This window comes from Lepidochelys kempii, chromosome 18 (genome assembly GCF_965140265.1).
Source record: "Lepidochelys kempii isolate rLepKem1 chromosome 18, rLepKem1.hap2, whole genome shotgun sequence".
Lineage (NCBI taxonomy): Eukaryota > Metazoa > Chordata > Testudines > Cheloniidae > Lepidochelys > Lepidochelys kempii.
In genome coordinates this window covers 17,383,785-17,397,042 of record NC_133273.1, presented here as the reverse complement: position 1 = coordinate 17,397,042, position 13,258 = coordinate 17,383,785, and the positions used below count along the sequence as shown (strand labels likewise).

Sequence of the window (13,258 nt, the reverse complement as noted above, 5' to 3'; positions counted from 1 at the left end):
ACTTACCAGCTTCATCGTACTCCACAGATTTCAGGAAGAGTCCAGCTGCCGGAGCCATGGTGTTTAGTGGATAAGCCAGCGGGTCTCTGATCTCTAATAGTTCCTTTATGCGATAAGGAGCCAGCCTGCCTTGGCCAACTGCTACCAGAGCCCCTGCCATCCTTCGTACCTGAAACGACAGAGAATCCGGCTTAGAAATACCGCCCCATCGTTGCCCTTGTAAAAAGCAGATGTGAAAACCCTCTGCCCGGCACCTGATGCTTTCAGTGTAAACCAGCAGGGCCCAGGGGCATGTAATGTCCCATAACTACCAGGCCAGCGAATTAGCGTATTGAGTGATGCTTCACGCCCTGCAGTTCAAGGCAGCATGCCCGGTCCCTGTCACCCTGGGAGGAGTCCTGCCAACACACACTGGTTGAGAAAAAGTGGCCTGAGAAAATTCCAGCACTGGCGACTGGTAAATTAAGCCCCTTACTCAAAGGAAGGTGAGATAAACCGGCCCCTGCAAGAACATGTTGTCTCTCTGGGGCCTCTTCTGCAGGTATTTTTAATGCCACCACTGGCTGGGGGAAGCTCCCATCACTCATCCCAGCTAACTCTGTGCCTCTGTCCGGACCCAAAGGGCTGGGCGTCTCCTGAGAGGTCCTGAGTGGGAATTAAGGGGGCTCCGGCCCTTGGAGAAGATTCCAAGCTCCGTGGTCTATTCTATGCTGGGCTTCTTTACTGAGATGCCAACCCAGGGGCTCCATCACGGCACAGACCTGCTAGGTGAAACACCCGCGGCTGGCCTGCGTCAGCTGACTTGGGCTCACAGGGCTGTAAAATTACAGTGGAGACGTTCAGGCTCGAGCCGGAGCCCAGGGTCTGGGACCTCCCCCAGTCACGAGGTCTCAGAGCCCGGGCTCCAGCCTGAGTCCGAACGCCCACACTGCGATTTTGCAGCCCCACAGCCTAGCCTCGCGTGCCCAAGTCAGCAGACGCAGGTCAGCCGTGCGTGCTTTAGTGTGGTGTAGACGTAACCAAAGAGAACCAGGCCGAGACCAGTCACCCCAAAGAGCCCTGACTCTCTGTCCATACAGACCTGGGCTGGACTTGATATGGCAGTCTGGAGCTTCTACATCTCCCAGAAGCACCCCTTGGCCTTGCTCTTTTAACTCCCAAGGTGTGTCTACCCTCAACGCAAGCCCAGGGTTAGCAGAACAAGCCTGCCCTGGGTTTGTTACCTTAGGGCTTGAGCATCTACACCCATTCGTAACCCCAGGTTAGGAATCGTTGAAACCCAACCTGGGGCTCCAGCATCTACATTGCATTATGCAGGTCCGAGTCCAGCCAGGCGTATCCCAGACTTCCTAGCGCCCTCCCACAATGCGGCCACTCTAGCCCTTCGTTCACGGGGCTGTGTGGGAAAACTGGACTGTCCACCAAGCATGACTGTTCAGAGGACAAAAAGTCAGCCCATGGGACTGTGGGAAATTCCCAGAACATGAGTCCAGGGGAGGCTGTGTCTACACTGCAAAGCAATAGGGCTTGAACCCAGGCTTAGAGCCTCCTGGAACAGAGTGATGTGTGTGTACACGGAAGAGGGGTTAGCGGTGAGCCTGAATGCAAACCCTGGGCTTACACAGCAGTGTAGACATGCCCTGAGACCCCGCCTTTCTGACACCCCCTCATGCATGGCCCCTGCTCCCCCAATGCTCTGGTGAGCTCCAGCAGCTGCCCCCATCTCCAGCCTGCAGGGGGCAGGACACTGCGCTGCAGTGATAGGCAGTGGCCCCGGCTGCACTACCGCTGCTGTGATTTGCCAGCTCCATGCGTCTGCCCTGCTCAGTGGTGCCTGGGGACTGCAGGCAGCCGTGACAGCTGCCACCAGTGACACAAATCAGCCCAGTGACCTGCAGTGGCCAAAGGAGGAGGGGTGAAGTGCAGACCAAATTCCTGGGCCCTCTGCATTATATTCTGAGCCCCCCCACCCCCCCTAACTGGAGCGCACGCGTGGGCGGAGAGCGAGCAGAGCGGAGGCGAGGAGCAGCAGTGCCCACACATCCTTCTGCGGTAGGAAACTAACAAGCATGTGACAGAGCTAGAGCTGGGCTTTCAAACTCAAGTTACCCAACCAACCTTGTTTCCAGGCGGGGGAGACTCGGGGGCTCGTTTCTCTCTCAAAAAGCCAAAAACAAGCGAGTCAGATGAGAGGAAATGCCCCCGCAGCCAGCAATCTGACATTTCAAACACCTCCTCCGATCTGCGTATCACACCTCCCCCCCGCCACTCGCTGATTTCGTCCACACTGGGAGAACTGGAGAAGTCATATTTAGAACACACCCATCACTCGAGCATCTAGGCCAACAGTTGTCCTTTCCCTCTCTGTCCCTGAGACCGAAGGTGCTGCAGGGCTACCGCTGGTACTTGCAGTCATCAGTCCCAAGCAGCCTCCTATGCCAGAGGCACTGAGCATCTCTGCACGCAGGCTGTGCACGGCCTGCTGCCTGGCTCAGGCGGCAGAAGCCAGCGCCCGCTTGCAGCGGCTGCATTAACACGAGCGGCCACAGCCTGACAGCTCTTCCGCACATCTACCAACATGCAGGAGAAGCAAAGCTAAAAACTAGAGCACCAAGGATGCATGTAGGAATGAGGTCTGCCCACAGGATGCGCAGTCGCTCGTTAAGAGAGAGGCTCTGATAGATTGTACGCTCTTTGGGGCAGGACCGTCTTGGGACACGCTGGGGTCCTGGTCCACGAATGCGGCTCATGGGCACGATGGTAATACAAATCATTAATCAGAATAATCAGGCCCAACACCTCAATTCCCTTAAGCCAGCTGTGATAGGGTATGGGATGGCCTTTGGTTTCCATATGGCTGCTAGGAAGTGAAACCCATTGTTGTGTTTTTCAAGGCACCAACTGCCCAGCAGCTAGTTAGTTACACACAGGAGCTGGACAGGTGTCCCTGCTAGCAAACAAGCTGCAAAACCATCAGCAACAGCCAGGTCCGTGTCCCATCCAGGCAAGGCAATGGTGGGGCCAGGAGAGTGGGCATCGGCGGGGATCCTGTTCAAAGCACACAGTGCAGTGGGAGAACGGAGATGATGGGGATTTCACAGCTCCCACAAGAGGGAATGCCCAAAACGGAGACTGTCCACCCATGGGCACTACCATCGCATCAGCCGGTGTCCCTTCAAGGGCCTTGGGCAGAATCAGGGGGGAGCTGATCCTGTCGGAGCGATGCTCAGTGCTTTCCGAATGTCAGGCCCTTTTAAGGCATCTCAAGGTGGGCACCCCGGAAAGCCCCAGGTTGGCCCGTCCAAAGCACTCTGCTCTGCTCCCACAGGCAGGCCGGCCGGCCGGGAGCACTGCAGAGTGGCTCCCCTCAGGCCGTGGGACATGGCAGTCCCTGCCCCAAAGAACTCACAGTCTAGAAGACAAGCCATAAGAGAGGGACGAAATTAACAAGTAGGTGGTGCAAGGAGCCAGTCAGCAGCTGAGCTCTCCACATGCCCAGGGCCCTAGTATTATCCCAACACTTCATTACGAGAATGTGAGCCTGAGCGGGTGGCCATGGGCCATAATCCGAACAGTACAGTCAGCAGGTGCTGCGAGGGCTCCAGACCTCTCAAGGAGAAGGCCCTTTGCTCCTCCTGGCTGCCTTTCCAAGGGCAAAGCTAGCCCAGTAGGGGTCTGGGGGGGGATGGAAGGCACTGTAGATATGCTAGACGTTGTCTAGCCTTTGCTCAGGGTCCCTGCCCTGCAGGTTGCGGGGAGCGCTGTTCAGCCTCTCACAGGAGGGGACACTTCCATTTTGCTTTTATGCAAAAAGCACACTAAAAAGTTACATGTTCCCTTTTATATTATTGGCAGCCTGTCCTCAGCCGTGTCGCTGTCTCCTCCCCAGCTACCAATCAGCTCCCCCACAGCCTTCCCCCGCATGACTCAAGGGGAAAATGATTCCCGTATCCATGCCATGAAAAGCTGCCTCACCCCGCCTTCTGTGCTTGCTACTGCCTCTGCTCTCTCTCTTAGCCATCTCAGCTGAAGAGTTTAAATATCTTGCCTCCCTTCACCCCCAAGAATCAGAGCAGGACAAACGGAAGTTTCACACACAAACTCTAATGCAGGTAGCCAAGTGTGTACAGGATTTTTGTACAAACCCTTAAAAACCAAGGTCCGGTCTGGCTATGAAAGACCCTAGGACATCTGTCACAAGAGCAGGGTTTGCCCTGGTGTCTGCCCGCTCACTGTCACACACTGTGTTCTCTAGCTGCTCCCTGCCAACCCAGAGGTGGCTGCATTGCAGATCACAGGGCTGCTGACTGTGTGTACATAGTTAGGGGAGCATTTGGGGATGAAAACTGCTAGAGAAATTGGAATTCTATCACAGTTAATAACTTTGCATCAGGAATTTCCAGCCATTGGGATCCTCCTTCTTTTGGTGACCTATAAAAGTGGCAATAAAATTATGCTTGCACCCTATTTATTTAGCTTCTTTATGGTGCCACCCGATAATGAAAAACAGAAATATCAGGAATATCTAGTCTGATTTTGCTGGAGAAGCCAAAACCCTTGAGTTGGGACTTTCTCAGCCCTTAACTGAAGGGGCAAGTGGATGATTAAACTTTAACAAAAATGTCTTTTCTCCCACATGTTTGGCAGGCGTTTGAGTTAAAAGGGGTTTATGATTATATGATTCAGGGGGTTGGACTAGATGACCTCCTGAGGTCCCTTCTATCCCTGATATTCTATGATTATTTAGTATTTGAATTGTAGTAGTCCTAGGAGCTCCTATCACAGCTCATCTAAAAAGATCCCACCTCTTCTCAACTGCTCTGGGTACACATTCTTGAGAGTTAAGATCCCATAATCCTTTAAGCTCCACAGTCAACCATAGAAGCTTGGAAAAGCAGAGTAGACACAACCTGAACTGCTAATGTAATAAAAAAAGGAGAAACAAAAACTAAAAGCCCAGGCTCCTTCCTGCCCTTTATGCAGTGCATCATGCGGCAGCAGCAAAGGACACAAGCACATCCCAAAAGCCAGCTTTCAGGGCTACCTACTGCCTGACCCTTCTTCCCTCTTGCCACCAGGAAAAAACTCAGCACCTCCCTTCTGAAGAGGGCTGAGGAAACCTCCTTTCTGCTGATAGCATTTCCAGGAACAGAGTCTAGCAGCCTCTGAACTGGTACCTTTGCAGCCTAGCTGCTCTCCCAGGATCACCAACTGATCTCGTCAGAGGGATACACAGCCGAGTTTGCTAGCTAGGCTGCATGATCAACTCCCAGCCCTCCACCTCCCTCGTATACTGATGAGCTTATTCTGAAACTAGATTTATCTCCTGGCCCTTTGCATACTTCATGTTTGCACGGTGGCTTTCCTGTTAGGCTGCAGTCATGAAATGTCACTTTAAACTCCCCACACAAGCCTCGCTAGCGATCCATTTCTAGGGTTAAGGGCTGTTCTGTGGTCACTATCAAAGACACTGTCTAGTGGTTAGAGCTGGGGAAGTTCTGGACCCAGGAGATCTGGGGTCAGCTCACGGCATGACTGTAGGCAAGTCAATTTGCCCTTGAGAAGTTTAATGTGCAAAGGGCTTGAAGATCCCCAGGAAAATAAAGGGAGAAAGAGGCGAGGAATGGGAGCAGGTTCCAAAACCAGGCAGCCAGCTTCTAACAGGGCCAACCAGCAGGAGAGACGGTTCAGTGGGGGTCACTGACGTGATTGGGACTTCATCCATTGTGCTCACGGCTCAAGCATTCCTAGAAGTCTGCAATTCACAAAAGCCCCGGACACGTAATTCCACCCAGCTCAGTGGCGACCAGCCTTTCAAGCTGGGCATTGTGTTTGGTGAGGTCCCGCAAGACCCCTCCTCAAGACGGCTGGAGCTTTGTGATTGTCTGTCTAGTATCCCGGGCGCTGAGAGGAAAGTTATCATGCAGGCTCAGGGGAGACACCAGGTCTAGTTTTCCAGATGCTCGCAACAGCCTTTGTGTCACACATCGCAGGGACGGGGAGTCCCACTGACATTTGGAGTTGGGCCACAGAACATGCTACTCCTGCAGGACAGGCCCACCAACTGCTATCTCATCACCTCCCGTGGGTCTCTCCAGATTTCCCACGAGCCTCGGATTTTGGGCACCAAACTGATTTTACCAGCAACCAATGAACGCAGACCGAGGGAGTCAGATCAAACACACAGAGGCCCAGCTGCCATGCTTACTTGTGCAAATAGCTGTTGTGCAAACGCAAGTCCACTTCCTTACGTGCAATTGGTTCTGCCCGCACAGAAGGGAAGGCTGGGGCTAACATCTGAGTTCCATTTGTATTTGTTTTATTAGGCTGTTTGTGCCCTTACAAGAAAAATGAAGACACAAATGTAAAGCGAATCCTGCAGGGACCTAAGCACAGCACTGTACAAGAGCAGGAAACAATTATCCAGGAGGTTGCATTTACAGTGGAGTAAACTCAGCTAATCAGGTTTGTCCTTGTTAAACCCACACACAGGTCAAACGAGCGAGGAGTTATCTAGATGAAGACAAAGCACCATCACTTTCCCACTAATGCCTTAATCCAATCAAAGCAGCCGGCTCCCAGTGCTGTTAGCAAATAGAGGTTTGGGTTCGGTCTCAAAACCTTCAGATTGATGGGCCAACCCAGCACTGATCTGTTTTATGGATCTTCCCTGCTCAAGACAGCTAGGTCTTTTACTTCTCTACCTGCTAAGATCCTACATTTCAGCATGGATAAAACAAGCCCAGGTCTGACTGTGAAGAAACCACCCTTCTGGACACGCACTATTTAAAAAACAAAAACAAAAACCAGGAGTACTTGGCACTATTTTAAATTTTCCCCACTAGAGGTCACTGCCTGGTGTGAATCTAACTTCGATGCCTCAGTGTTTCAGGTCTGCCGGCTTTAAAGGGAGGCTACCCCCAAGGGATCTGGGATAGCCACACGCCCCGATCACCTCCTCCTCAGCCTCCCGGGGCAAACACATTGCACTCCTCGTGACAGTTCTCCTGGGGTGCCCACCCCTGCTTCCTTTGTCGAACGCATCCTGACTGCGCCTGTGGGTAGGTCGGTGCGCACAGTTCAAAGCGGAGCTGGGTTTCTGCAGGGATGGGGGAGGTTGTCATAGCAGACTGCAAAAAGAAAAGGAGTACTTGTGGCACCTTAGAGACTAACCAATTTATTTGAGCATGAGCTTTCGTGAGCTACAGCTCACTTCATCAGATGTAAACATCTGATGAAGTGAGCTGTAGCTCACGAAAGCTCATGCTCAAATAAATTGGTTAGTCTCTAAGGTGCCACAAGTACTCCTTTTCTTTTTGCGAATACAGACTAACACGGCTGTTCCTCTGAAACATAGCAGACTGCAGTAGATAGTTGAGCAGAGATGGGAGCGTGGGGGGCTCAAAATATCACTGCCTGAGGCTGGGGCCTCCTGTCTAATGCCTAAAACACTCACCGGGAGGGAGACAGACAGACAATCTCTCTCTCTAAATTGTCCTTCCCGGGAACAGGCCTAAGTCCTTCCCATACCCTGAAGGTCTCCCCCTTTCGAGCCCACTACTGCTCAGTCGCTGGGCACCCACGGCCAGGGAGTCTAAAAAGCTGCTCGGCCCATGATGCAAACAAAGCTGGTCTGCCAGAACGGAATCCAAAAGAGCTGCTTATTGATCCCCCAAAAAAAGACCAACCAGCCCTCTCTCTGCAGCTTGCTGCTGCCAGAACGTGACCATGGCTAAGACCCACCAACGAAGAACTGCCAATCCTTTCCGAACAATGAGCTCCATTAAACTGCGGAGCAGCCTCTCTTGGGAGGGGGGGATATGTGGTGAAAACTCCACTCCTGAATCATTTCAAAGCAGACAGGACAAAACTAGAGAACAGGGCAGAGCAGGGAACAATCCTGCAGTAGGGAATAATCTCCCTGGGAGAGGAAGTACATGGAGTAATGGAGCTTTTCCATCTCTCCTTTCTATAGTTCTACGTAGTATTTCATGATCCAAAACGCAAGCGAAAACTCCAGACGGTCCTCACAACGCTCGGCATCGTAACACAGAGTGAGACTGCCTGGCTATTGGCTGCAGCCACTCACACCACAGGGATAAGACAAGGTAGTTTGGAGACAATTAGAACTCCCACCCACATGACCTGGAACCTCCAGTCATTTTAGGAACAAACTTAGAGGTTCTGGTTGTACTGGCCCAAACGCAGAAATAAAAACAGCTAGGTTCTATTCCCAGCTCTGCTATGGATTCACTGCGTGGCCGAAGCAGTCATGGCACCTCTTTGCCTCAGTTTCCCCATCTGTCAAATAGGGAAGACACCTCCCAAGGATGGAGGGAAGTTTGCTTAGTGCTGGTGGGGTGCTTTGAGATCCTCAGGTGAAAGGGGCCAAAGGCGGATAGAACTATCACAATTGCGGCACTACACCGTACCTGTCTGTAGAGGAATGATCTGCTCTTGAATTCTAGCTCCCAAAACTGCAGCCCCCTAGGAAAAAAAAAAAAAGATCAGTTTTAAAAATGGTCTCTCTCAAACCAGCCCCCCGCAGCCCCAGGAGGGACCATAAATCACTGGTCAATTACAGGCAGGCAGGCGAATCAGTGTGAAGCCAAGTTTCCACTTCAGTGTTGGGGATCAGGGAGGGCTCTTTACATCAGAACAGTGACAGCTTCCTCTGGAGCCCAGATTCTCCAGCGGGAACTAAACTGAACTTGCAGACAGTCAGTTATGCAGTGAGCACAGCCCAGCCCTCCACTCGCTGTAAACATCTGCGAGGGACAGGCAAACAGGCAAATTTCACAGTCCTGGAGTAAGAGAAACAGCGCTGGCCGAAACAAAGGAGACACCAGCCTTTGTCAGGGAAACGGCAGAGCAGATCTATGGGGGAAGCTGAAATGCTGCTTCTAAGACAGATGGCACCAGAGAGGCCAGGGCAGCTCGGGGCTGCACGGGACACGGGCTGCACGGGACATGCGTTGCACCATACCCAAAGCAATTTTCTCCCTCACCATCCCAGCTTGCTTCTTGCATGGAGCTTATAAGTAGTTTATACAGCAGCATCAACTCCAGGCCGTTCTCCACCCAACCCACGCACAGCTCTGTCAGTCGCACTGTGGCTAGCCCAACGCAGGTGGGGACGGGAAGAGGCCAGGATGGTCCTTCCCTTTGTGCCCTCGGCATCTGCATCACGCGGCCCATCTGGCAGGTTCTCTCTGCCCGGCGACAGATTGGAAAGGGGGGGCAGCTGCAGAGCTGGGAGGTAGCAGGGGGTGCGGTGGGTCTGGGCAGAGCAGAGCAGCGCAGCATCAGCAGAGCCGTGGAACGGTAAAGGCGCTGTGGGTCAGGACTGAGGAGCGTCGGCAGAGCTGCTGGGGGAGCTAGGAGGGGCACAGCAGGGGATGCTATGGGTCAGGATTCCAGGGCATCAGCAGAGGTGTGCTTGGGAAGTTTTGGTCCCCCGCTGCTCTGCCATTCACCTGTTCGCTCTCAATGGCACCAAAACTCAAGCACAAGAAGACAACTCATCTTTGTGCCACCACCACCGGACAGCACTGAGCCGCAGCCTCTCCCTAAATCTCTCCGTGACCTAAAAAATAATCAGTTTAAACTAGCGTGAGTGGGAACAAAAGACTAAAACAGGCTCCAGGAGAGAAGATTAAGGAGGAACAATTCCACTCAATCTTCTTAAGCCTTTGGGAGGAGAAGAGAGAATCAAACACCACCGGCCCTGTTTCAGTGCTCCCTGGATGGCACTCACCCGACCTGCCCACCGGGTTTCTGGTTACCAAGTAGAACACGCCTATAGCCCTCGGCTGGCGTTGGGGGGGGGTGCTGGGGAAGAGGGGTTCAGATCACAGTTTTAGTGCAATTAATAACCTCTCCCGTCAGGGAAGTTTTGGTTTTCTGATTTTTTCCTTAATTCCTTTTGGTCTGGATGCACTAAACTGCCCCACAGATTCTCAACCTGTTTGAAACACTAACCACAGCTCTGGCCCCGACCAGAACAAGCCGATGGGCCTCAACCCTGCCCTTCCACTCTCAGCTCCCCCAGACTGACCACGTAACTAGCACAGATAAGGACATCGCTGCAGTCCAGGGAAAAATCACATTTACCTGCACCATCCCCAATGAGCCAAAGGTTGCAGACATTCCCTGACCGGGGCAGCTGCAGGGGATCCTACTGTCGATTGTAATTATTGACTAGTGGGCTCACGTGGGCTGCTGCCAGCATGGTGGCGGTTTCTGGGGCCTTGCCTCCACTGGGGATTTCAGCCGTTCGTGACCAGCCACAGGTACAGCTGTCCTGGCACAGCCAGGCAATGCTACACTGCAGCAGAGAAGCGGTCACCGCGTAAGGGCAGGTTAAGCCACGCATGTGCAAATCGAATCTCTGTTCACAGTAGGGGCTGCAGCCCCATTGGTCAGTGAAACGGGTGGAATCCCCGTTCATCTGACTCTGCCCTAGGACAGCAGCCTCCCTGTATCAGGGCTAAGACTCCCCCCCCTTTTCTTCCCAGCCTGTGAGACCCAGAAGGGTTGCTGATTTTAATGTAGCTTTCGAGGAAGCAGATGTTGTGCTGGGGGTTCTTTCAAGAGATTCTTTTCCTGCCATTTCAGGTGGAACATGTTCTGACTGCCTGAAATTTGCCCCTCGCTGAGTAGCATGACCCTAAAATGCTCAAGGACAAAGCAGAGGGGAAGAGCCAGAGGGGAAGAGAGGGCCAGGCGCTCTCAGCAGGACTCGGTATTTACAGCGTAGTCCGGTTGCTGGGGAGATGTGGTCAATTTCAGGAGCACAGGTTTAAAACAAATAAAAGAAAGTATTTCTTCACACAATGCACAGTCAACCTGTGGAACTCCTTGCCAGAGGATGTTGTGAAGGCCAAGACCATAACAGGGTTCAAAAAAGAACTAGATACGTTCATGGAGGATAGGTCCATCAATGGCTATTAGCCAGGATGGGCAGGGATGGTGTCCCTCACCTCCGTTTGCCAGAGGCTGGGAATGGGCGACAGGGGATGGATCACTTGATGATTCCCTGTTCTGTTCATTCCCTTTGAGGCACCTGGCATTGGCCTCTGTTGGAAGACAGGATACTGGGCTGCATGGACCTTTGGTCTGACCCAGTCTGGCTGTTTTTATGTTCACTTATGGGATTGTCATTCCTGGGCTGGACAGCTCTGGGGTGGCTCTACACTGATGCATTACCTTGGCCAAGGGGGCTGGAGGGTTCTGGGCTGCTCGGTGGGGATGACGCGTCTCAGCCTGGCTTGGAGCTGCTCCACACAGGTGCTGCCCCACAGGCGAGGAGGCTCCAAAGCAAGCGGGAAATCAACACTTTTTATTTGCACCTGCCGGGTGGTCCCAGCTGATCCATTTAAAAGGCCCACAACCTCCTCAAGCGATTTCCAATTCAATTCTCAACGGCTGCATAGCCCAGTTTGCTAGCTCCCCCTCGTTAAAACTCACCAGACTCACCTGTGCTTTAACCAATCAAAAGCCACGCAGGATGCACATACCCAGGCAGGGCACTGCCCCGATGAGCTGAATCTAAATGGGGGCAAGCCAAGCGCAGACAGGATGCCTGGAACGGCAGGGGGTGCTGCAGGGGCAGAGCTGTGAGCATTCAGAACTGGATCAGCAGTGACGGATACAGGCTGAGAACAAAGTGCACTGGAAGAGCTGGGCGGAGACCTCCCAGCTGGAATGGCAAGGGAAGGATTTTTAGGTCAGGGTTCTGGACCCAGGCACATCTAGGGGGAGGAAACTTGGCCAGCATCTGAGCTACCCAGGGCTGCTGACCTCCCCACCACACCAAGCCAATCCGTCTGCTACTTTCGGAAGCACTAAATTCACACAAAACCAGCCTCTTCTCCCACTGACATGAAGATTGCTTTTGGCATTTGCTGTAATTAGGCAGCTTCTGTTCAGGAGGAGGGGGGGGGGGGGGAGTCGAGTCATGAGGATCATTTGGCTGATGTAACCCGAGCAGACATCTCCCAAGAGGATGCACACAACCTGCTCTTCTCCAGGAGATGCAAAATGGGCCTTAATTGAGGCACTATTATTTAAACAGCAGGCACTGCAGTCCTTATGCGCAATTTTCCACCCCCCAATGGGGATTGGGGGGTGAGAGTCGATGGTTAATAATGACACCACCAAAGCCAACTCAGCCGCCGGAAGCTAATTTTTCCATGGCAGCCCAGCGCGGCTTCCTTTTTTGGGGGGGGATCTGACACTTGGACCTTGGCCAAAAGTTCACCTGAACGGAGCCAGGGATGGGAAACGAGGATGGCGGCTACTCTGCAGCTAGCAATGAACTAGTGCAGCAGTGAGTTGGATACGTTAAGAGGGGACACGAACGAAGCATGCAAAATAACGAATGGGACTTGGCGTATTTATCAGAAACCAGCATGACCCGTATGTGACGATACAAGGACAAGGGGACAGTCAATGAACTTGAAAAGCGGCCAATTCAAACCTGATCAAAAGGAAAGATTTTTTTTCCCCCCACATGATGCATAATTAGCCGGTGGAACTCACTGCCACAAGATGTCACCGATGCCAAGAAGTTTAGCAGGATTAAATGGGTATGAGGCATTGATAGAGTTAGAATAGTACATACTAAAAAACACACCAAACAAGAGTTTTGGCAGGATAATTAGTAGGAGCAGTATTGCAATACCTAGGATCCCTAGTCATGGACCAGGACCCCATTTTGCTAGGCACTGTACAAACACAGAACAAAAAACGACAGCCCATGTCCCACAGGGTTTATAATCTACATATAAAACAATAGACAAAAGGTAGATACAGACTGACAGGGGAGTGCAAGAAAACCATGAGACAGTGTTGGTCAGCGTGACTGGCTGTGGTCTCAGCACACCAGCAACCTAACCTGTCAAGTTTTTTTGTAGGCATCGCGGAAAAGGAGGGTCTTAAGGAGGGTTCTGAAAGAAGATAATTCATTAGTTTTGTGGATGTTCACAGGGAGCTCCACTCCAGCAAGAGAGGCAGCACAGGGGACAGCAAGTGGGCAATGGAGGCTGGGATCCTGGACTGACTGGTGGTGGGACGGCGAATGAGAGATGGGGAAAGGCCGTGAAGGACCTTGAAAGCGAAGACAAGCAGCTTATATTTTCGATACACTAGAAAAGGGAGAAGCCAATGCAGGGTTGCAAAGAGAGGGGGCGACACGGTCAAAGCGACAGGCTCTGAGCGCGACAGGACTGCATTGGTCAATTCCAGAGAAAAGGAT

The 13,258-nt window shown here is 52.4% G+C and overlaps 1 protein-coding gene across 4 annotated transcripts in view; it reads right to left on the bottom strand.

The window, feature by feature from the left end:
- Positions 1 to 13,258, bottom strand: part of PUSL1 (pseudouridine synthase like 1) — a 65,763-nt gene that overhangs the window by 2,325 nt on the left and 50,180 nt on the right. For all 4 annotated transcript variants that reach the window (XM_073317094.1, XM_073317096.1, XM_073317097.1 and 1 more), the window contains exons 6-7: positions 8,433 to 8,487; positions 7 to 169 (exon numbers count right to left, since the gene is read on the bottom strand). In XM_073317094.1, coding sequence (XP_073173195.1) covers positions 7 to 169; positions 8,433 to 8,487 — 218 coding nt within the window. The remainder of the gene's footprint in view (positions 1 to 6; positions 170 to 8,432; positions 8,488 to 13,258) is intronic.